The sequence below is a fragment of the Artemia sp. Qi Xiang Cuo genome, chromosome 9 (genome assembly GCF_049724085.1).
Source record: "Artemia sp. Qi Xiang Cuo chromosome 9, ASM4972408v1, whole genome shotgun sequence".
NCBI classification, from domain to species: domain Eukaryota; kingdom Metazoa; phylum Arthropoda; class Branchiopoda; order Anostraca; family Artemiidae; genus Artemia; species Artemia sp. Qi Xiang Cuo.
The window spans coordinates 43,171,048-43,196,085 of NC_142802.1; the positions used below are offsets into that span (position 1 = coordinate 43,171,048).

Consider the following 25,038-nt stretch of genomic DNA (forward strand, 5'->3'; position numbering starts at 1 on the left):
GATTTACTGAAAAAAATGCAAGCTGCCCTTTTAATATACTTTTGTTGATACTGATTCCTTAAAAACTTAAATCAGTTTAGTTTTCTTAAAGCTATAAAAGTGAAAACAATTAAAAGATTTTTTTTTTCAGTAAGTTACAACCATAGCCCTGAGGGCTCTGGGGGGAGTGTCATTCTTGAAGAACCAATCCCCTGGGTTTTCATCTATGTTGAACAAAATGGTTGTCTCAAACTGTGGCTTAGATGCGTTTCGGGAAGTGATGTTCTTGAAAGGGGGGCTTGTGGCACTTCAGTTCCTTTCAACTTGTAAAAAGGGCATTAGCCCTTTTATTTCCAAATCGACTGAGCTTTTTCCAAAGTGTATGCAAACGTATTTGATAAAAAACCTTATATGCCCCCAGGGTACAACTTACAGCCCTTGCACTGAGGGGTTTGGGGGATTATCATCCTCAAAATCATAATTTCTAGAACTTTCAACTACGTTGAACAAAATGGCTATCTCAAAATTTTAATTGAATGCGTTTGGGGAAATGATGGACGTGAGAGAGAGGGGGGGGGGGGGGGGTTAGTTGCTCTGCATTCACTTTCGAATATTAAAAATGGCACAATCCCTTTCAATTCCCAATCAAATGAGATCTTTTTGAAGTCTCCACGATAGAAATTTCTATAAAAACCTTATGTGCCCCCAGGGCATAGCTTACAGCCCTTGCCCTGACGGCTCTGAGGGGGTGGTGATCCTAAAAGACCCACTTTCCAGAACTTTTAACTACGTTGAACAAAATGAATATCTCCAAAATTTTGATTGGATGTGTTTGGGGAAATAGTGGGCGTGAGAAGGGGGTTAGTTGCCCTCCAATCACTTTCTACTATTAAAAAGGGCACAAACCCTTTGAATTTCCAATTAAATGAGCCTTTTTTGAAGTTTCTACAACAACGCTTTCTGTAAAACCTTATGTACCCCCAGGGCATGACTTACAATCCTTGCCCTGAGGGTTATGGGGGGAGTGTCCTCCTCAAAAACATAATTTATATCTGGAAATAAACTATTGTTAAAAAAATGATAATCTCAAAATTATGATTGGTAGTGTATGGGGAATTGGTGGGCATGGAAGGGGTGTTAGCTGCCTTCCAATCACTTTCGACTATGGAAAAGGGCACTAGCCGCTCCAATTTCCAATCGAATGACTCCTATTCGAAGTTTCTACGAAAACTCCTTCGATACGAAGTGCCCTGGTCTAAAACCAAAAAAAAAAAAAAAAAAATAAATAAATAAAAAATACATTGTGGCAACATCGTTCTTTACTTAGGCAGCGCGATTGCGCTGCCTATGATAAGGATTCAAGTAATACACTTATGGTCAATCCCAACATTCATAATGTACAGCGTAACTGTTTTTGTTACGAATTAATAATTTTTATAATATATATTATTTTTATAAGCATTGGTATGCTATAAGTGATTATTAATACATAAGCATTAAAATCGCAGAGTTTGTAATTATAAATATGTAAGAAAAAGTAAATAAATTCAGCAATATCTTCCAGCCTAATATTTGCATTAGAATAAATTGGAGAGTAGCTAGGTTTATTAAAGACGATGTAGCTTATAAAAGGGCAACAATAGATCCTATTAATAATGGCTATTGTCTAGTTATCAATCTAGTCTCTAGAACTGAAAGATAGGCAAGAAAACCTTATAAAAGGGGGTTTGATTAAGATATATTAATAGGTCCAAAAAAGTATTCGGTAATGGGAAAAAAACTGAGAGAAAAGATGCGAATCTTTAGAAGTAGTAAGATCGAAGGACAGTTAGTAAGAAAAAAAAAATAGACATCGTTGAGTTAGTTTGACATCGTCTAGCTAACCGAAAAATTAAAGGCCTTGTCCTGATGATTGGTATTAGCTTTTACGGTGACAGAAACATTCTATTCCAAGATAATTTTAGAAGTCATTTACTTCTGGTCATATAAACTTCTAAGCGATTTTTCCGGTGATAGGTAGTCATACAAGGTTTCCAATTAGCAAAATTACAAATTCCAAGGATTACCATCCATGTTTCCTGAAGAAACTTTTGCTTTCAACCTTTAAACAAATAAAAAAATATCCCAAAGCGTCTTCTAACAGTAAGGAAATATATAGGAATATAAATCCAAAGCTCAGCACTGCACCTTTGGCAATCATAACTAAACTTAAGGCCGTTTTCATAAGCTAATGACAGGCTCGCGACCAGGGCTGTACCGCTCTTGCTTTTGAGTATTATTACAGTTTATTTATTTTTTCTTGTGGAATAATAAATCAGAGCAAACGTCCAAGCGTTGACTTGGTAAAATTTGAACTGACTGCCATCTTTTTGATAGTTCGTTTGATAGGAGTGACCAAAAAACTTCAGGGCGAGCCCAAATGATTATAATTTTAAGGTTCTAAGCACCATTTCGAAGGGCCAAAAGTAATTTGAGGGCGACTAGACCCCTCCTGTACCTTTTTTTTTTACCCCATACACCCCGAAAACCCCCCTTAGTATCGGATTAAAATTTGGGGATAGCTATTTTGTTCAGAATAGTTGAACGGTACCTCTCTCTCTCTCTTCTTAGACTTCAACAAATAAAACAGATTGCTTCAAAAAATTACCTATTTATATTTTAAAAGTATTATTAAGGGATCAATTCTCTATATTCTTGAATGAAACAAGACTCAAAAAGAAAAGTTTTGAAAGAAGTGTTTCAAAAAAAGTTTTGAAAGAAGTGTTTCAAAAAAAGTTTTGAAAAGAAAAAATATTTTCCTATGGTCTTGATTAGTATTTTGATTTTCTTTTTGGTTTTGTTGATGCTATTAGAAAAAAAAATACATTGTTCAAAAGACTGTAAAGTGCAAATGACGCTCTGCTTTTATAGAGGTATTAAGGGGCCGGGAGCGCCCCTCTTATCTGCAGAAACTTTTGTTCGTTGTAGTTTGACCTCGTTATTCCTTTCAATTTCTGCATGTTCTAGGTTTCAGTTATTAATTCATAGTAATATATGTTCGGATGAAGTTTGAATTACTATGACTTTATTTCTACTTGTTTTAGGCTTTGGCACAGCTCTTTACTTCTCTTTGATTTTTTTTAAAAATTAATCCCATATTAAAACACTATGAAGTTTTCTGTAGTCTGTCTTGGTCTATGGGTAAAAGCTTGGGCTAAATCCTGAAGGGCTTGACTCCCACCGACAGTGATTTTTCCCAACATTCTTTATTTACTTGCAATATCTCACAGAAATTTCCCTATTCCAACAGTCCTAACGTCAATATTTCATCTTCTATCGATTAAATTGTAAGTCAATTTTGTCGTAAGCAACAAGAAATTTACAATTCGGCCCATATTTAGGCCAAAGGCTCGGGCCGCAAACCAAACGCATCAAACCGAACGCAAAAACATAAACCAGACAGAAAACGTACCCGAAGCAGTCTTTTCCTTGTAAAAAGAATATAAAGCATTAAATTGTGTGTACGTATAGAACGTTTGCATTTCTAGTCCATACTTAGCGTTTTTACCTTCCTTCTTTAAACTTGACTTTCTTCACCGTACCCACCTTAAACAGAAGGACAAATAAAAACGAATCAAATAAAAAAAAGATGGCAGATAATTAAAATCAAGTGTCAAGTGGTAGAATAAAATAAACAGATGAAAAGTTAGATTCTCGATGACGTTAGATGTTAGAACGCGACTTTGAATAATCGCATGGACCAAAACAGAAGAAGACAGGTGATAGTACAAAAATTGGCAGTCACTTGTCCAAAAGAAATGGAATGAGAATCTCTTCCTAAGCAAGATTTTGATAATGCTTTTACTAATGTCATCAAAAGCAATAAAAGAGGACTCGCCTCTTTTCTAGAACAACTCCAGACGATTCAATTGCCTGACTTTAGAAGCAATAAATTGTGTAGAGGAAACCCAAACATTTCTTTTCATACTAAACTGGGAATAGAATAAGTCATATTCTAAGAAAGACAAACAGTAAAATTTCCCATTTTTTACACCCAAAATGAACAGAATGTTAAATGGTGCATCGGATACTTGAATTACATAAAAATGAATGCAAAAAATGAACTTCTTAGATCAGTTTACAAAATACTCTTATAGTATTAAATGACATAGTCATAATATTATCAATAATTATTGAAACATAAATGATTAATTTGTTTTTATTTATTTCACAACTTGTAGTTCTGCCTTATTTAAAAGTCAACACGTTTCCAATTATCTGGTGTTCGAAAATGACAAAACGAACTAGAATAGGGGCAGAATGTGATTTTGGCTAGAAACATGAATTTGCTTGTTCAGGGGAACGAAGCTGTATTGTTTCTAAGGCAAATAAGATCATTTCCTCATAGACGTAAAAATGAGATAAGAAATGACACTCATATCCAGTTTATTGGACAGGTACAATACTCCGTTATGCGTCATCACTCTGGCAAGCCAAGGGGATGAAATGCGATTACACACATACTAGTTTGGGCGTCTTTGGCCGTCAGCCCAAGCCCACTGGTAAAACCGAAACTAGGATTCCTTCCGGAAAAAAAACTGTCCTCGATCGCGAATTTAAGTTTTATTAATCAATAAGGAAACACATTAAAAGGAATACGTGTCTGAACGAATGCTGAGTCAAACATGTTGGTGTTTTTATTTATTTGTTTTTCTTTAAATAATTCTTCAACTGTATTTGTCAAACAGCTCGTGGTGACAAACTAAGTAAAAAGCAACTACTACCAATAGCAACCAAAACTCTAATAAATGGAATATTAGGAACTATACATACGAATCAGCTTTTCTCGGTAACTTAAAATATATAAAACTCACTAGGTTAAAAGTTGTCCATCAAAGTTATAAAGTAAGAAAATTTAAACATTTTTGGAAAACTGAAAAAATTCCCAACTGATATTGGTGGAAACTAAATCATTAAATTCAGCCTCTCAAAGAATCCAAACCGACGGTTCGAAGTCAAACTCAAAACGAATAGAAAATTACTCCGAATGAATAAATGAAACCTAAGGCGAGCGGAAATCCAGGATGGCTAATCCAGCCAGTGTTAAAACGGACGAAAACCACCGCGAATAAGAGTAATACTGTTGCCCCTCCAAATACCCTAAAGGCTAGAAAGTCACCTGAGCTTAATTTAACAAATGTACAGTTTTTCAATTTTCATTGTAAGATTACAAAGTTAGATAGTGGTCAAAATCACATAGTGTACAAAACGAGCTTATCTCCGTGCCAGATATTGGTATGCTTAGTATGTTATGGATATAGAATTGAAAAATATATGATTGACCTGAACCTGATCAAACTTCCAGGAAATTGCTGTTTTTGCATCAGTATTTTGACACAATCAGTTTATTTTTATTAGCCAGATATGCAATAAATTTCTATTAATCTTTCCTTCTTTTAAATTCATTGCATTTAAAAAAAAAACAGAAAATCATTCACCAATTCAAAAGATTGATTTAGCAAATTAAATAAATTGCTTCAATTTTGCTAAGAAATCAATTTTCTATACTTTAGAATGAAATGGGATCAAAAAGAAGAAAAAAGACACAAAAAAGTGTCCTTGTAAAATAATTAAGTACCAAAAACATTTTCCAAAGGAAAGTATAGAGTGATATTAAAACCTTAAACAAGCAAAAATAAAGCCATATAATACACGAAGCATAAAACAGATAACAAATGTTACGAATACATGAAACAAAAGCACAGAAGTTAAAATGAATATCAAACCAAGCTTAATAAGAACATAAATTACTATAAGTTAATTACTGTTGCCGGAAACAAAGAGACACTATCACGAAAAAGAGAGGGACTGTCATCCCCTCAATGTTCTAAAGGCAATAACATCATTTACAATTTAAATTAAAAACATTCTTTGAAAAATTTTCTTTTTCATTATAATATTGAAAATTAGATGACATACACAGAATCAAGATTTATCTCATTTTAGGACTCGCACTGCCTCTTCAGTCTCGCACTGCCTCTTCAAAGTTTCGCGAACTGAACTTAGCTTTTTTCTTTATAGCAACTCAAGACAAAGCTATTTTAATAGAAGCAGTATTCCTTTATCAAGTCTAAAAAGCTGAGTCTACAGTCGACTGCCATCAATTTCTTTATACTGAAAATTGTTAGAAAGAGACGTGTCACGTCAAACCCAGACCACCGAATGGTTGGCCTCGTAAAATATGCGAGTAACACCTCCGATGATCTTAAAAAAACTGACATAAACTCTGCGTATTTTCCTCAAAGTACCAAAATCCAGCTGGATAAATACTATTCTCCAGAAGACCAAAACAATTGATATGTATCACACAACACGCGGAGCTGCATCACCAAAGTCCCACGGACTGGACTATTTTTTTGCACCAAGTCAGGGGTTAGCTCGTTTTTGCTCCCATTCAGTCCGTCAGTATTCAGTTAGGCTTGTCTTTGTATGGGGCAGGAATTGGCTGAATTCTTCTCCGAGTCAATCTTTAGTTTAGGCTCATATCGTTTTTACATCGAGTCAGGGTTTAGGTAGACTTTCCACCGGGTGACACAGCCTGGCCTAAGTTTTGCAATTAATACTTCCACATCGAGTTCTAGAAACACGGTTAGATATTATACTTTCTTTGAAGTTTAATCGCAAGCAGTTAGAGCTAGATAGAGAACTTTTCCGATTCTTAAGTTCGTACCTTTAGAACTTCACCATTAATCTCATAAATTGATTCCATCAAAATGTTACGCTTGAAAAACTAGGTAAAAACAAGGCGGTCCTTTTCCAAGTCGTCTGATCCGAGCCAGAAACCAAGCACCAAAATTAATGACACAAAAAGGACACCATAAATAATTGACAATGTTGACCGAACCACCGTCTATCAGAAGGAGTTGTTTGTAAAATCAATCTATAAGCTTTCTTAACATATAATTACAGGTCAAACATAAAGGACTCACCCTTGATGAGAGGAACAAAACCACCGACTGAATCTTTCTAGAGACAGATATAAAAACAATATAAATCAACAACAAATTCTAGAGAAGGACAGAACCATGATTAGAAAGCTGATCTCACTTACAAACATTTGGTAAAGAAAAATCCTTCTCTAAACCAAAATTCTCAACACCAGCATTAACAATGAGGCAGGGTAGTTCTGGGCATTCACATTTTATTCCTGCATAAAATGATTAAACTCATTTTAAAGAAGTTCAATGGTGACCTATTGGGGATTACTTTTTCTGCGTCAGCATTTTACAAGGTAAAATCTCCAGATGAATTTTACAGAAATCGGTGCTCTCAGATTTAAAAGTCGTATCGGCCAATTTCACATTGCCAAATCTGTTTAATTCCAATCCGTTTAATTGGGTATCCAAGATCTACCCAAAAAATCTTCTCAGGGAAGGATTAGAATAATACTTTTTGTTTAATTACGCTTTGATCTTCTTGATCGAGACTACCCAGCTTTTTAGCAATTTTAGCCAGTTTTAGCCAAGTTAGTCCAGCCAGTTTTTAGCAATTATTTTAGATGTGTGAAAATGTTAGATACGACTTTTAGGCGAGACAGCTACAAAATATCCATATATACTACTCCTAACCTTAATGGCTTCGCCAACACTCCTCAAAAACCCTATTGGTGAACTAATTTATGTTACGAAGTTGAAAAGAACATAGTTTCGCACAAAAATCTGCTAGTGTCATAAAAGTTTCTGGTCAGAAAAATAATATTAACAAAAAAAGTAAGCTTTAAATATTTCTATTTTTGCAACCTATATACAAGGTCCTGCAGATGAAAGATAATCAATCTTCCTGAAACCAAAAAAATCGAGCCGAAGTTTCGCTTCCCCTCTAGCTGCCACCGTTAGGGTTAGGCGCCTCAAAACCTGAAGAGTGAGTCGTTTCCTTATTGTTTACTCCTCGTCTAAACTAAGTGACTAACTCGATCAGGAGTTTCAAGCAATAAGGCTGAAACTGCTTCACACTACCCTTCTCTATCTTTTCTTTTAGTCCACAAATTTTTTCATCAAGTTCCCTATAAGGAGCTGGAATTACTGACATAGGAGATACTTGCCCAAAATCACTAAAATGGAAGCGGAATATGACAAGTCCCCTGCGCTTGAATACTGGGATCCCTTGACCAGGCTTCTATAGAAGAGCGCGAAAAAAACCAACGTGAGCTAGGATAGCTTTTATGCATACTTCAGACAGAACCACTCATAGAAACTACGCGTTTTTAATCCGTTGCAGAAGCTTAAAGTTTTTTTTCGATTTTGAATTTTCCGTTTTGACACTGAAACTGATTCAAAATATGTACACTCAATGAGGTTTTGGCTTAAAACCAAAAAACTAAATTTCCAAACAAACAATTTTCGACAAGTCCCGCTTAAATTTATCTTTTAAACGCTAATAGTTTCTAATTGGTAAGTGTGAAGTTAATAAAATTTATGTGTCAAGAATCAGCAGAAAAATAGATCTTTTCACTCTAATTGAAATGCAAATATATAATCGATCGTCAAGTATTATATACGATTTCATTTTTTGCAAAGGCAAGTAAAAGAGAACCAGGGTAAAGGACTCGGTGCATCTGCCATGCTGCAGCTGACCCGTTATTTACGACAAGGAATCTACTTGTTCTTTGACAAGTATTTCATCAGAGTAACCTTTCTGGAAGAGCTGCCAAAGAAAAAGCTAAATTCACCAGAACACTCATGAAAAATTGCCATGGAGGCCTCCCAGCAAATGATGACCGCACATGAAGGTTGTGGAACATATATGACCTTTACAAGTGAAGACAAAGCAATCGCCGCAATTCGGTGGTTTGATAACGAATTCATTTTGCTTGCTTAAAACTGTTTCGGGAAGGTCCCAGTGTCCGCTGTATCGAGATATGATAAGTCAAAGAAGATGTATCTCAACGTAAATCGAGATACGACAAGTCGCAGAAGATGTAAACTGACGTACCTCGAGAAAACAATTATCTAGCAGCAAGACCAGTAGTCGGTGCGCGTACTATATCATATCTTAGATCTCACTCTAACAAACCCATGACTGCTGTACCGGAAGGACACAATGCACAATGCATCTTTGTGAAATGAGACCAACGTCTACTGTCAATCTAGTAAGGTTTTCCTGTGGTTCCACGTTGAAGAGCGAGTTAGAGAAAATTTACTTGAAATCCATAACCAAACACACATATATTCTTTATCTTTTTACGAATAGAAAAGAAAATTAGCAGACTCTTTTATAGCGATTAAAAAAAATCGTTAATGCCCGGCATATTTGAAAAAAAAAACTCACAAATAACTATTATTGGCCAATGAGCCATCAAAAACGACGACAAATCTTTTATACACGTGTAATTCCCAAGTCAATTTTTTTGGCCCAAATATAAGACTGTAAGCATCTTTCACATAACTTCAAGGAAAGAGCGGCAGTTTGGACGGGTTTTCCAAAGTAACAAATCTTTCCTTGTTCTGCATTCCAAAGACAGCCAAGGAAACAATAGCCCTTGCACGTGTTAGATATTTCATTTTTCTACTTTTTATTGAATAAAATCAGTGGTTTTCGTGGCATTTGAAAAATGTTCCTTAGAATGTGTGAGGCGAATCGATTCAGGCATGAACTTGGACTGTCTCCTGGTTCTATTTCTGCAATTGTCTTTGAATGTCAGATCTGACTGGATAAATAAGCTGATTCTTTTAGAATCTTCTTCTAATGAGACGTATTCTAGAAGGTATTATGTCTAACGTGAAAGGGAGGAAAGGAAACTTGGTTCAAACGAATGATTCAAACGAACAGAAAATAACGAACAATCAAAATCAACAGATCTTTTTAAGTTTTACTTCTATGCTCAAAACAGCTACATTCATCAGTTGTTTACCGCTTCAAGGTATAAAACAGGATAGCAAGAAGAAGTTAAGCTTTAACATTTTAATCCATCGCTTACCTTTTCAAAGATAATCAGAATAGCCTTGGAAATTAAATCCCAGTTTCTTGTTTTGTGGCCCACTTCAAGAAGAGGAATATATGAAGCATCATATCAGGAAATCTTACTTAGCGACAAAGGTTACATCACCTCAGTTCAGGATAATTTATATCGACATTAATTTTCTTGCATTTTACAACAACATGAAAAATTCAATAAAACAGAATGTTATCTACCTTGAATGGTTCATGGTGTCCAATAAAACGCCAGTAAAAACCTATAAAAAGCATCTTTTCGACATGATGGGTGAAATTGTCTATGATTAATCATCCACTGTGTCGGTCTCCATTTACTACTTAAATTTTGATTGAATAGTTAAAAACAGAATCAATTACAATAAAAAAATAATAAAAAAGGATTGATTATGTGTTTGTTTCTGCTGATGTCTCATTCAAGCTTTCTTTGTCATATGCAAAAACAGCTAGTCAGTATAAAACATAAATGAAGCAAAATATCCCATAAAATCCTGGATCTACTATACTACTTGTATGAGCCAGACAACCCCCCCAACCAACCCAGAGAGAAACTTCTGTAGATAGCCAGATAAAATGCCTAAGCTAATTAATCCCAGTATTTGAGCTAGCTCCTCAAACTAAGAAAGTTCTATCGATTGGTCTAATCGGTTTTCTCCCATTTTATTTGGTTCTCAGGACATTTAGAACATTTGTTTACCTACAAAAACCGAGACACATTTATCAGTTTTGCCACTTTTACGTAAAACCTACGTTGTGTAGTACAACACCTTTTGAACGGTCGGAGCCGACACCGCAGCCAATACCACATCCCAAAAGAGTAGTTCCAGCATCCAGCTAAAGCCATCCGAATGATGATAGCGGTTTTTGCCCACTTGTTATTTTTAACTGGATTATTGTAAAAATCCAAAATTAAAAGATTTAACTATGAAAATATAATACAAACTTTTCAAGATAAAAAACATGAACTTTATCTTATTGCATTAATCCAGCTTTGTCTCAAAGCGTGATGCTTAGCCAAAAGGAATAAAGCATTCATTAAAGTTGTTTACTAACCTAGCTAAATGAGTAACCGGCAGGGCGTCGTTTGGGGGTGGCAGGGGAGGGGGCATTCCCCCCTAATAATGTGGAGAAAAAAATATTATACAACCCATACCCTTTGACTATCCAGATATGGACCCCTCTTGCCCCCCCCCCCCAATAAAAATGATGGAGATTCACCTCTGGTGACCGGTCCCTTAGTCTGACCGGTCCCAAAAACGGAACTAGTTAACTAAAACTACTAGTTTCTCGTTGTTAATACAGAAATAAAGAAAAGATAAGAGCTCCCTTTCTTTCAGATTTACACTTAATTTCATTGATTCTATCACAGCAGGGGGGTTGAGATATAACTGTCTTTTGGGGGGGGGGGGAGGAGAGGGGAGTAAGGGGACTTATATTGGGGGAAGGGGACAAAATATTTTTTCCTAGTTCACACAAAAAGATCAATCGCTACGCTTCTTCATGCCTATCGCCAAACACGCTCTGGCTAGTTTCACTATAATCTATCGGAATAAGCTAACTATCTGAATATAAATATAAAATTCATGAGGTTTCCCAGGGAAGGAAGACAATCTTAATTAGTATAACACTTCTGGAAAAGCGATAGTATGCATGGGTGTCTAAACTTCTCTTTATGGATCGTTCCAAAACAGAAACAATAAATAATAACTGGTGACAAAACATCGACTGTGAGAAAATTTTTAGGAGTAAAAAAGCTGTACTTGATACTGAAAAACTATGTTTATAAGTTGAATTTAGAGATGCCAAATAAAATAACAGTACAGTCAAACATATCAAACATCATAGCGAACATGGATGATTTTGCATAATCCTGTATATGAACATGTTAACTTGTTTTTAAACAAAATTTAAAGTTGAATCGGAATTGCAACTAATCAAGAAATTCTTCCAATGCAATCTTTAAATTCTTTCTGTCAAATTTAATCTTTATGAAGCGAATTAAGGTTGGGTGCTATTTATCGAACAGTTCGTGGTAACGAACTATAAGTAAGCAGTGATGCGGCTCAATAGTAACCGAAACTCTTGATAACAATAGATATACCAAAGGAATGAAATTTTTGATACTTATTCAAAATATACAAAATTCATGAAGTTTAATGTTACCCATCAAAAGTCACGAGCCTGAGAAAACTTGCCCTATTTTTGAAAAAGAGGGTAAATATCCCTAAAAGATCAATTGGTCTGAATAAAATTCACGCCATCAGATTCAGCATATCAGAGAACCCTAATGTAGAGGTTTCAAGCTCCTATATACAAAAATGTAAAATTTTGAATGTTTTGTGAGAAGCAAGATCACGGGGATGTGAGTTTATTTGTTTGTTTTTTGTTTCAGGAGTGATCGTATCAAACAAGTGATTCTATGAGATCGGAAGAGGGCTCAATTGATCGGAGATTAAAAGTTCTAGTGCCTTTTGAATTGATTAAAATAAGAACTCCTAAAGCTGTCAAATCACTCAAATGATACTTCCCGTGAACTAATTTTTAACGTTTTCCAAGCAAGTACGCTATAATATTTTAAGGGACTACCCTTTCCTGAACACTTTAAGAAGGAAATTCTGATTTTTAGTTGAAAAAACAAAATTCACATTGTTTAATCATGTAGGTTTCATAAAATCTGAATATCTCTATTACCGGCACAAAACGCGAGAAGTTATATAGTCATTCTAAGATTTCCAGGAAAGTAGGTACCGGCCTTTAGTTTGCGGTTTATTCGGGTCTTATATCCAAGCTCTACATGTTATGGTAACACCGTCCAATCAATTCGAAATAGTTTGGCCACAAAAATTAAAAAGAAAATCTTATAATGGAGGAGATAGGGTAATTTTTTAAGTGCATCCTCTCAATCAGCTGAGAACATATACTACTATATTAATCAATATTGAAGAAATGTTTTGAAAGATATTCCTATGTTTTTTTCAGCGAGAAATGGTCTAACAATGTTTATTAGGCTGTATGTAACCTGTAAACAGAATTTTTGAAAACCTCATATCATTTCTCGTAATCTGCGATTGTCAGAATGTGCTTACAATATGAGAGTCTGCACTTACAACGTTTTTCCGTATATCGGAGAATGGTACTCAAAATATCAAATAAACAACCATTCACTTGTGTTGATAGATCTCTTGAAATCTAGTCAAATTCCGCTCAAACACAGTGCCTAGAGGATATAATTGAACCATAAATATTAATCAACAATAGCTCCAACGAAAACAAATAAATAATTAGCTAATTTACCTCATCTCTGAACTTCTTAATGATCTCTCCCTTTTTCCCAATGATGCTTCCAACTTCCTGCAATAGAAAATTAATTAGTATGACTTGAGTACTTGAATACTCTGCTATTAGAAATAGAACAGTTTAGGCTTGATTAAAGAACTAGCCAAGGGAAGACTGTCTGTATAATCTAATATTAGTTTATTGTTTTTATAAGGTTTGAAATACAGTTTTACATGGTTTTGGTTTATCCACGAAAAGAATTGGACTTACTATACACACACAAACACACATAATATATATATATATATATATATATATATATATATATATATATATATATATATATATATATATATATATATATATATATATATATTATATATATAAAAGATCAAAGATCTAAAGCCGAACTGACCAGCCATGACAGAGAACACAAAAAAAATATATAAATACGACAAATGAGTCTAAAGCCAGTAAATGAAAACGAAGAAAAAAACAAAAACTAATATTTAATCAGTGGCTAGTAAGGTTTGTTCAGCACAGAGAAAAAAATAAACTAAAACTTAAAAATATGCGTAAATCAAAAAAAGACTGGCCTAAAAATATAATACACACTTACTGCAAATTAACAGTTTGGATCTACCTTCGTGAAACCACCTCACAAAAGTAATTGGATAAAACATCTAAAAATAAGAAATGAACAAGGAATAAGTTATTGCAACATAATTTTATGCAAAGCTTTTGATGCTGCTATTCGCTTAGGTTTATTATTTGAACTAACCCCTGGAACATTTTGCAATACTTTATTTTATTTTTAAACATGGGTTCAATTTTTAAAATAGCATCATAAATAGGATCAATATTTATTTTCCCAATATCTCTATTAATTGATAAACCTGCAAAAATATATTTTTTAATTTCTAATGCTTCAAGAGCCCATTGCGTGAAACCTGTTTCATTGGAAATGGCTGTTGCCTCCTCGAACTGCACAAAATGGTCCGAATTAAAAAAAAAAATATGTTCTGCTAAAGCTGAAATGAAGTTTCCTGGAGGTTTTGTAAAAGTTAGAGCATGATATTATAACTTCTAGTGCTAGATCAATTGTTCCACAAATTGCTGGTGCTTTCAACCGATGCAAAATTTCCCGCAAGAATAAGGAATGCTATAAACTCCACTTGACAAATATTACCTGTTATATCTTTTCCAGAATTTAGAAAGTTACCCAGTGGCCTGATTGATTTGTAACCAGTTGAAATATTATGTTTCAGTAAAGTTCGTTGGATTTTCTCCCCAAGAATTGGTATGTAAGGTAAAAAAACAATTTACAAATAACCCCTTAATTTTATAATATTTTTTTCCCCAGATGTTGTTCAGCACCGAAAATTTATGTTTTGCCTAAGATTCACAAGAGTTAGGAAATTGGTTGTCAACAGCATTTCATCCGCTTCTGAGGACTCAAAGATCTTATTTGAGAAATTCAATTGATGTTGTAAACAAATTAAGAAACCTATATATGTATATATATATATATATATATATATATATATATATATATATATATATATATATATATATATATATATATATATATATATATATATATATATATATATATATTGTGTATGGTCTTGCTTGGCTCATAATACGTTTATTTATTTATAACTTATTAATCAATCCGGCCCAAGAGTCACACCTTCCGTAAAAACCAAAGATTTAAGATCCATGCTTCTTTTCAACATACAATGATATAGGCAGCACAAGAGAAACAAATGGGCAAAACCACAGGCTCACTCCCGCAAAACAATAGACTTAAATCTTATCGTTTATCGATATTAAAGTTTACCGAGCCCGATAAACTTTAGTTAAAAAAAAAGGTAGATGGTAGTGTCCCAGTGTAGAAAAGTTGTTCCAAATATGGAACGAATTGGAAAATCGAAAGCTCTAGCATTGTATCTAGCACAGCCAGAAACCATTATACGGAGAAGTTCAGCTCTCTAACTCCTCAACTAGCAGGGTCGGAGCGGAAAGGCTAATGCTTGGAGTTCAGAGTTGAATATCCCAAAACAGATTTTTATATCATATTGCATCAGCAGTGTCGTTTAAAGCCATTTATAAAAAGACAAAAGAAGGACTGCAAAGTGTGATTTTAGAAACCTTTCGATTAAACTCACGTTTTCAACTACTTCAAGTATTTAAAAAAATCATGGCTAACACCAAGCAGAGTAGCCAGCAAATATAAATATTTTTCAGTTTCTTCATACAGCTGTCATTTCAAACGTTAATATTGTAAACTTGAAGAAGAAAAAAAAAATCTTAAATACGCTCTATATTTCCCGATGCTTTTCCAGCAATTGTCAGTAGACTAAATTGTCCATACGAAACCAATGAAAAGTTTTGTCACACCATAAAACTGATTTGTAACATTATGAATATTCGTAATATTGATAGTTTGCCAGGATAACTTATGTTTTATAATGAAGTAACCTCGCCGAATAATTAAAACTGTGCAAAGTATTGACAGTTGTTGTTGACGAAATAATTAAGCCTTCAATTCACCATATTTTACCTATTTTACATTGCACCCTTTTCACAGGACAAAAAGAAAAGTAAACCACTGGTTCCGTTACACACCAATTAGGGAACTTTACATAATCACTAAGTGTCTGTAACACTTAGCCAATGACGTGAGGTTATACGACAGGTAATTCTCTGGATTAACTTTGGAAGCCCGGATGGTATCCGATCACAGCAAGAGCAACCTATTATGTCTCTCGGCTAGGGGACCGAATTGAAACCTTCAGGATATTTTTTTGCGGGGGAGGGCATGTGACTCTTTATTGGGGCCACATGGTGCGGATGGGTGAGGGCCGCGTGCCCCATGGTGTGTGGTGTTTTCCTCCCGGCATCAGAAGACACGGGCGACAGAAGGCAACACTAGGCAAATGCCTTGAGAAGGATGCTGCGCTGTTGAGATGGTCGCTTGAAGAACTTTGGTCAAAAGCACAAGAGAGGTCGTCATAGAGATGCACCGTTGTCACCGTATGCACCAGCTTGCGTGGAAAAACCTAAGTCTAAGTAAAATAAGGGCTTATAATTTTGTGTTTGGGGTGATAGGGGGAAGCTATTTTTTCCCTAACCCTCAAAAAAGAGTGTACAATACTTTTTTTTATACCTATCGTCTGGCAGGCTCTTTGGGAAGCACAGTAATAAAGCTCTTATTTTGTTCGGGGGGGGGGGACTCAAAACCTAAGACCAATTAATTGAATCTTATATCCCCCTTAAGTATAACAAAGCAAAGAAGCAAATGACTTAAAACATAGACCTAACAGATACTTCGTGTAGAGAAACACGGAACTTCGGGAAGACTTCGTAAAACAGCTTTGCAAATTTACAAATTAGAAATAAAGTTGGAAAATAAAACGAACATAGATCGTATTTCTGGCAAAAAGCCTGTTTTCAATAACTTTTAAATATTTGACAGGATGCTTCATCTGATGACTATTTGATATATGTGAAACAAGCTTACAAAAGTATTTCCAAGAATACAATCTTCAAACTTCTTTAAGTTCTATCCTATAGAAAAGATATTGTGATTGCCAAGACTAGCCGCATATCAGTGTCATTGCTGGCACTAAAACAAAACACCACAAAAAGGCCCTTTAAGTGGAGATTATAACGAATTCTTGCAAATATTGTATGATCCATTGGGGGCCGAGTCTGGAGCCCCCTTCCTCTGTGCGGACTCCTGAACTGTGTCAGCCTACTAATCAGAAAGGACTGATATTATAGGCAGAGACATTAATTTATGATTTTAACTGATTTCTGCCCTTCAAAAGTTGTAAAAGCTACCACCCAAAGTATAATTAAAAGATATAAAAATTTTCTGTTTGAGAAGTTGAAGTTATTTGACAAGCTTTTCATCACAGGCCTAGCAGTAATACTAATATCAGCGCTTTTCAATGTTCATAAGTTTCTAGCTCCGGAAACGTTGCTTTTAGACATTCGTAATTATTTATCTCTATAAGCAGGAGCCCTAGGAGCTTCAATGTACAGTACTAGATAGGAGTACTAAGCAGAAACTTCTAAGCGTCGTGACGCAAACGTAAATGATGTTCCTCACGGGATTAGTTGATATCTCAAAAGAGATAAAAATTCAATAAATCTCATATTACCAGAAAAGTATGTACTAAACACATCCTTTCTGTCCATATGGAAAATTTGTGTGATGAAAAATATAACACAGTTTATGTTAACATATTCTGTGTAAACAGTGACGTCAGATGTGACGTTGAGGCGTGACAGCAACGACGGTATACGAATATTTCGGCATCGTCAGTAATCATCAGCAAAAGATTCAGAAAATAATAAAACCAAAAAAAATAACTCCGCCATAATTAAGAACTACGCGAAACTAAAACCAAAGTAAAACTAACCTTATTGGCACCTGCTAGCGTCGGTGTGAATTCATATATGAGTTAATTTTTGTTCTTTCTGAAGTTTTGAAAGAACTTCGAAATTTTCCTTGGAACGAGCCCTCTCACAATATTATAAGACAGCTAGTTTGATACGATGACACCACGAAAAGATAAAGAACAAAAACTAAACAAATGAATAAAAATTCAGTCGTGACCTTCCATCTGGAGAAATATATGAAATTTCATATCTCTGAAAGTAAGGGGTCAAAACTTCTGCTAACGAGTTTTTAAAAATACAAAATTTGACAATTTAATTAATATTAAGACCCCCTCTTTGGAGGGGAGATTCAGCTCCGTATCTCGAAATTGTAATAGCTTTCGATGGGTAATTTTAAAGTTAATAAGTTATACATTGTTGGAATTGGTTTAATTTAGGTCTCATTCATCCATTACAAATAGCATGATTTCTATTCGCATTGATTTGCCCATTTCTGCTCGTTTCAGGTGCTAATATGATTCTGTACTTATCTTTCAATTTTTTTTTCATTCAGTAAAAGGGTTGATATACCTAATAAGAATAAATTCTAATTCTAATAATTTTAACTAGAATTACGTCGAGTCAAATTGTTCGTTTTTTTTTCAAATATTCACCCCCCCCCCCCGCGTTCTATCTAAATAGACATGTTATATCTCTTTCGAGTCAAGAATCATTCTGGGAATGATTAAACCCACTCGAGCTCACATTCAACTAATTGTCACACTTGTCTAATTGTTTTTACAAGCCATTAACAGTCGTCTAGTCGGGTGTAGTTCCTCAACATGGGAACCTAACAAGAACATCCTGCTATCTGAGATAATTGCCCAAAACGTTTGTTAGGCTGTTTTAAGGGAGGGTCAACAAGGCAGTGTAAATTCAATCAAACATTAACTCGCATGATCTACATTACCCTACTGGGCCTCCTTTCAACAATTAAATAAAAAAACAAATTTTTTAACTGAAAGTAAGGAACGACGTCAAAACTTAAAACGAACAGAAATTATTCCGTATATGAAAGGGGCTCTCTCCTCCTCAACGCCTCGCTCTTTACACTAAAGTTTTTTATTGTTAAAAAAAAAAGAGTTGTGAGAAATTCAAACTTTAGCGTAAAAAGCGAGGCGTTGAGGAGGGGACAGTCCCTTTCATATAGGGAATAATTTCTGTTCGTTTTAAGTTTTAACGTCGTTCCTTACTTTCAGTTAAAAAAACTCATTTATTTTATTTAATTTTTGAACGTTTTTAAATTAATGCAGGTTTTGATTTTGGCTCACCGTACATGAATAATTAAAATAAAATTTGCATATTAATTTTACTTTTATTTGGTTAAATGGCTTTCTCGAAACTTGTTTAATTTTACTTACGAACGCTTTTATTAGTAATATATATATGTAAATTACGAATTAACTTACATAACGAACTTCTATATTCATAGATTTTTAATACGTATATTAGGGGGTTCACCCCCTAGTCAATACCTCACTTTTTAAGTTAAAGTTCGAATTTTGTTCCAATTCTTTAAAAATAACCCTTAATCACAAAGGCCGTTATTTGGAATAAATAGCTCTTATGAAAGTACTAAAAAATCTTTGGCTTAAAGAGCAAGGTATTGACTAGGGGGTGAACCCAATAATATACGTAAAATTTTCTGTTCGTTTTAAGTTTGGATGTTGCTCCTTACTTTCAGTTGAAAACTTGTTTTTTTATATTTAATCTCTGATCTTTTTTTAAATAATGCTGGGAAATCCGGCGCCCCCTTCATAGCAATGTCCCTTCCCCCATGAAAACTTCCTTCATGGAAAGATCCTCTCACATAACCCCCGACACACACCCCCCCCCACCCACTACCAGAAAAAATCCCCCCTGAAAACGTCTGTATACTTCCCAATAACCAATACTATATGTTAACATTGAGTTCATAACTTTCAGCCCTCCCCCCGGCGACTTCGGGGGATTAAGTCATCCTAAAAGGCATGGTTCTCATATTTTCGACCATGCTGAACAAAATGGCTATCTCAAAATTTTTATCGGGTGACTCTTGGAAAAAAATGAGCGTGGGAGGGGGCCTAGTTGCCCTCCATTTTTTTTGGTCTCTTAAAAGGGCACTAGAACTTTTAATTTCCGTTCCAATGAGCCCTCCCACAATATTCTAGGACCACTGGGTTGATACGATCACTCCTGGGGGAAAAAAAACAACAACAAAACAAATAAACACGCATCCGTGATCTTTCTTCTGGCAAAAAACACAAAATTCCACATTTTTGTATATAGGAGCTTGACAGCCATACATTAGGGTTCTCTGATACGCTGAATCTGATGGTGTGATTTTTATTAAGGTTCTATAACTTCTAGGGGGTCTTTCCCCCTTTTTTCGAAAGTCAGCAAAATTTTCAGGCGGGTAACTATTGATGGGTAGGACTAAACTTGACGAAACTTATATATTTGAAATCAGCATTAAAATATGATTCTTTTGATGTATCTATTGGTATCAAAATCCCGTTTTCTAGAGTTTCCGTTACCATTGAGTCAGGTCGCTCCTTACTTACAGTTCGTTACCACGAACTATTGGATAGTTTAACAAACAGTGTTCTATATTTATCTCAAAAGTAAGAAAATGTCATATGTGGTTTTCAAGCATGTCAGCGACGTTATACGACTATTTCGGCTATATAATTAATAGATACCGTCGGTGAAGGGGTTATAAAATCATAAATACAATAAAAAAAAACTCATAATTAAAAACCCCTTAAAAACTAAAGCAAAAGTAAAAGGGACCTACCCTCATTAGCATACATTTTTTTAATGTGTGACTTTTAATATGAATTAATTTCTGTTATTTTTTAATTTAGATACAGTTATGTACATTTAATTGGGAAAAAACATTTTTTCAATTTACTTTTATTTGACATCCAAAAAAAGAGAGAAGATAATGATGAATTTGTGAAGACATTGAATAACAAAGTTGTACAATCCATTCGAACATTTTGGCTATATATTCAACTGTTATCATCAGCAAAATAAATATAAAATAAATAAAAATAAGACAAACTAAGTCAAAAAATCACATCGATAAAACAAATGTTTTAACTAAAATCATAAAACAATTTCTTTTTAAAGAGTCTAGGTTTTCTTTTTATTTGTTTTGCATTGTATTTCACTGATGACGGCTGTTGAATATACAACCGAAATATTCGGATAGATTGCATAACTAGTTATTAACTGTCTTCACAAATTCCTCATTGTCTTATCGCTTTTTTGTATGATGATTGCTTTTTGTTTGACAGTGTGGGTTTCGTCACTATATATGAACTGACATTCATTTTGAACCCCCAAGAAGGTAAGGTAAATCCTTATACATACAAACAGTTGCAACAAAATTAAAATTCCAACCAACAGAGATCAGAGCTCTTACGTTCACTCCTTAGAATTACTGGATTTGTTTATTGCGATTTAGTTTAAGACCAATTTTCTTTTGTTCGTGATTTCAAGAAACGATTAATTAGATGCAAGGAAACCTAGCAAAGAAAGGAAAACTTCGTGCCCAAGGGCCTAAGTTCCAAAAAAGAACTTTTCTTCTCTACCCTCTTTTGTTCAAGGATTTTTCATTGGGAGTGGGAATAAATTCAATTAAAGATTAAGAACAAAAAGACGAATTAAATGAAAATGCTATTTTAAAAACCATTATATTTGACGAAGAGTTCTCGCTACTTACATACCTGGTGCCGTAAATTATTATCTCAAACAAATATCCTAAATTTCCATCAATTTTTTTTTTATTATTAACGATTTATTAACGTTTGAAAGGCGTTTGATGTTAAGACGTTTGACAGATTTGGTTTAAAAAACCTTTATGATGACAAAAGATAATTGATGCATACTTCTTGCAGTTCACATTCTTGAAAAAGTTACACGCTGAAATTTATTTCCAAGGTTATCAGTGGGAGGGAGGGGGAAAAATTAACAAAAATATAAAACAATCGGTAAATTATATGGTAATAAGTAAAATAGTTAAATTTGTATAACTACATGCCTAACGTGGTTAGGAAATTATTTAAGAGGTGTCATTTGGAGTAAAAAAGTCAAAGCATATGTAAATTACAGAAAAGCATTTAAAATCTCAAAATTATGTTTGGTGGGGGAAGATCCAAGCCCCCTCCCTTTTATATGTGCCAGCCTTGACCCTAAGTTCTTAAGAAAATATATTTATAGCATATGGGCCAGTTTCTACAAGAACTATAAGAATATGGGGGGAGCATAATAATTTTTCCTCCCTTTTTTAGATCGCAATGAAAAAATTCGTAAATAACTTCGTATTGAATCCCCTTTAACAGTTTTGCATTTTTCTACCTCTATTAAAACTTAGTGCAATGACAACAGCGAATAGTTTTGCATGGTATTTACAAGAGAATTACATTTTACACACTCATGGTTTCTTCTTGGATTTCTCCACCTTATGGGGATTACCCTTCACCGAGGCATTGTAAAGCTTCTCATGAAAGATTTACGAAAAATCCAAGGACTTCAATTTCCGATAGTTGAAGGAGAAACCTTACAAGTTGTAGTAGTTCAGATGTTTCCTAGAATAGAACCAGTAACATTATAGGTTTAATACAAATTCACCTTCCTACACCTGGAGTTCATTTAAAAAAAAAAAAAAAAAAAAAAAAAAAAAAAGTAATAGAAATAAATATAAAAAAATCTAAGAATTAGAAAAAAAAAAAAAGAAAAAAAAAAAAAGAAGAGGAGCTCAGGATCTAAGACCATTCTCTACGTAAAAAGCCTTGTGGAGAAAAAAACACTTTCAGATAATGCGTAAAATGTATGTTAAAGCGAAATATCAAATTTTTAAAGTTAAAATATCAAATTGTTAAAATGTTAAAATATCAAATTGTATGTTAAAGCGAAAAACACTAGAAGGAAAAATGCTGGGTTTTGTGGTCGCTTAGCTTCAGAGATAGATAGAAACAAATTTAGGCAACATTTTATATATCCAAGCAATTAACAAGTTTAAAAAAATATCTTTCTGACTTATAAAACAAGATAACTCTTAAAAGTACACAATATATATGGTTAATAATTATCTGCTAGGATAGTTTCCATAGCTATCAGCTGAAATATATCGAGAACAATGATTTACATCAATTTCCTTTGACGAGCGACCATTCCTAGAAAAGGGAAATGTATCTCGATTTTTAACAGTAATTCATCAACAAGTTCTAATGAGAAGCAGTGTGACCCTTGTCGAACTAATGTAATACAAGGGGAAAAGCAAAAAAAGAAGGAAAAACATTAGCAACAAAGAAAAAAAAAACAGCAAGGTTAGCAGGTTACCTTTCCGGCCATAAGCAGCCGAATCGTCAGGGTATTAGCTGTAGGGGGAGCGTTAGCCAGCTTCAGTTCACCGCTTGCAGTGGCCATAATATTTGTAAATAGGGAATTGCACAGAGAAAACGGCAGCTAAGGTCGTGCTTCTTCTAAGCAGGTAGGAATCGTTCAAAACACCGGGAAACGGCGTCGAGTTAGGTTCAGTAGCAGGGAAGGGCGACGGGTCAACGCTGCGAAGCAAAACAAAGACTAGGTTAAATAAAAATGGTAATTAAAAGTAGTAAATGGGATACAAAATAGTATTCTTTTTAATGAATAAATCCTACCTTAAATTAGCCTCTCTGTAGCTTACTTGCAAATCTTCGGTTGCAAGCCTAATACTAATGATTCCTAATTAAAAAAAAATTTCCATTATAATAAAGGTACTTGTGTATTATTCAGTACACACTCGAGAACCATCCGGTTTTATCTATCTATATTAAGAGACAATTAGCTTACGCTCAGTGGAAAACAAGTGACGGGTGACAGAATACATTGGACTTGGATAATTTGGGCTATATATTTGCACACTGGGGGGGGGGGTAAGGTATTTGGACAGCGTGAAGTTAGAAAATAATTCTTACTTCATAATTTGCAGAATAATTGTAGCTAACACATTTTGCATGCAGAGCCGCTATACTTAACCCCCCCCCCCCTTAATGTGCAAATATATAGCCCAAATTTGTATCTAAATATTATATTTCCATCATATTTAGGTATATGTCATTAGGATTAGCCTAACTTCCCTTCTCGAGTGTGTACTGAATAATACACAAGTACCACAATAAATATATCCAGGATTGGTTTCAAAAGCTTTAAGGTAGGGATCCTATATGATCATTATTCAACCTTGAAACTAATGGCGGATTCGCCTAAAGCATGCACCTTATTTGAACGGTATAGTGCAAGATGATTTAAATTTAGATCCACCAGCCTCTCTTCAAAATCCAAGCTTATTTTTTTTTTTTCCTAGGATAAGTCGTAGTCTTAAAAATAAAAGAAATACAAAATTGTCGTAAATTTAACACATACAAATGTATTATTAAAAAAAAGTCTCTAGTTCATGTGGGGAAAACGTTAATTTATACGCTAATTGGTTGCTATGATCACTAAGTATATAAGTTACTTTTTTTTAATAGTGTAGCATCACGTGCGAGTTCAATTCTTAACCACCATTTGGTAGCACAATATTTTTTACTTTGGGCCAAATCCTAGACTACTTTTTAGGCCAGGTTTTCACTTAGTGTATAAAAGTCAGTCTTTACAGTTGTAAGTATGCAGTTTATTAAGTGCTAGCAGTTAAAGGAAACTGCAAATGAGCTAAATTCTGTGTGCATAGAAGAGAATGGGCAAATGGCGACAAATATGGAGGGGGGGGGCAAATGTATTTTTCAAAATCTTCAGGGGGGTAATTTTTTAAGATAAGGAAGAAAACTCAAATGAGGACACATTTAGATATATGACCTCAATCAAAATGGCAAAAAAAGCATATTTTAAGGAAAATACTCGAAAAACGACATTTTCTTTTAATTTACAGAAGGGGGAGAGAAATTTTGCCAGACATGGTAAAAATTAAAATTAGCACACATTCAGAGTATGGTCTTAAAATCAGAGTGTTAAAGTCTCTTATTCTTCATCGATACCCCCACTAGAGTATAGATGGTGTACACAGGGTAGATAGTTACAGAAAGGAATACCGGGAGATCCACACAGCAATCCCAAAGAACCCCCGAAAAATTTGAAAAACAAAAATTGAGCATAAAAACAAAACTTTAAACGCTTTACTCTCTCCACTCCTAAAAAGGGGAAAATTCTCAACAGGTTGGACCTGTGCCCACCTATGATGGAATAGAAACCATTTCTTATTTTAGGAAATTAACACAAAGATAGGTAAAATTCAAGGAATTCCACCAGCTTCAGTTCAAACCGTGTAATAACCGGTTTGAAAACAGGAATTGCCTCATAATCTATGAATTAATTAATATATTTTTTAGTTGCAGC

The 25,038-nt window shown here is 34.3% G+C and overlaps 1 protein-coding gene across 4 annotated transcripts in view; it reads right to left on the reverse strand.

Annotated features, from left to right (window-relative positions):
* Positions 1-25,038, reverse strand: part of mub (poly(rC)-binding protein mub) — a 212,067-nt gene that overhangs the window by 144,309 nt on the left and 42,720 nt on the right. For all 4 annotated transcript variants that reach the window (XM_089094592.1, XM_089094590.1, XM_089094591.1 and 1 more), the window contains exons 2-3: positions 23,005-23,228; positions 13,243-13,299 (exon numbers count right to left, since the gene is read on the reverse strand). In XM_089094592.1, coding sequence (XP_088950718.1) covers positions 13,243-13,299; positions 23,005-23,091 — 144 coding nt within the window. In that variant the 5' untranslated portion in view covers positions 23,092-23,228. The remainder of the gene's footprint in view (positions 1-13,242; positions 13,300-23,004; positions 23,229-25,038) is intronic.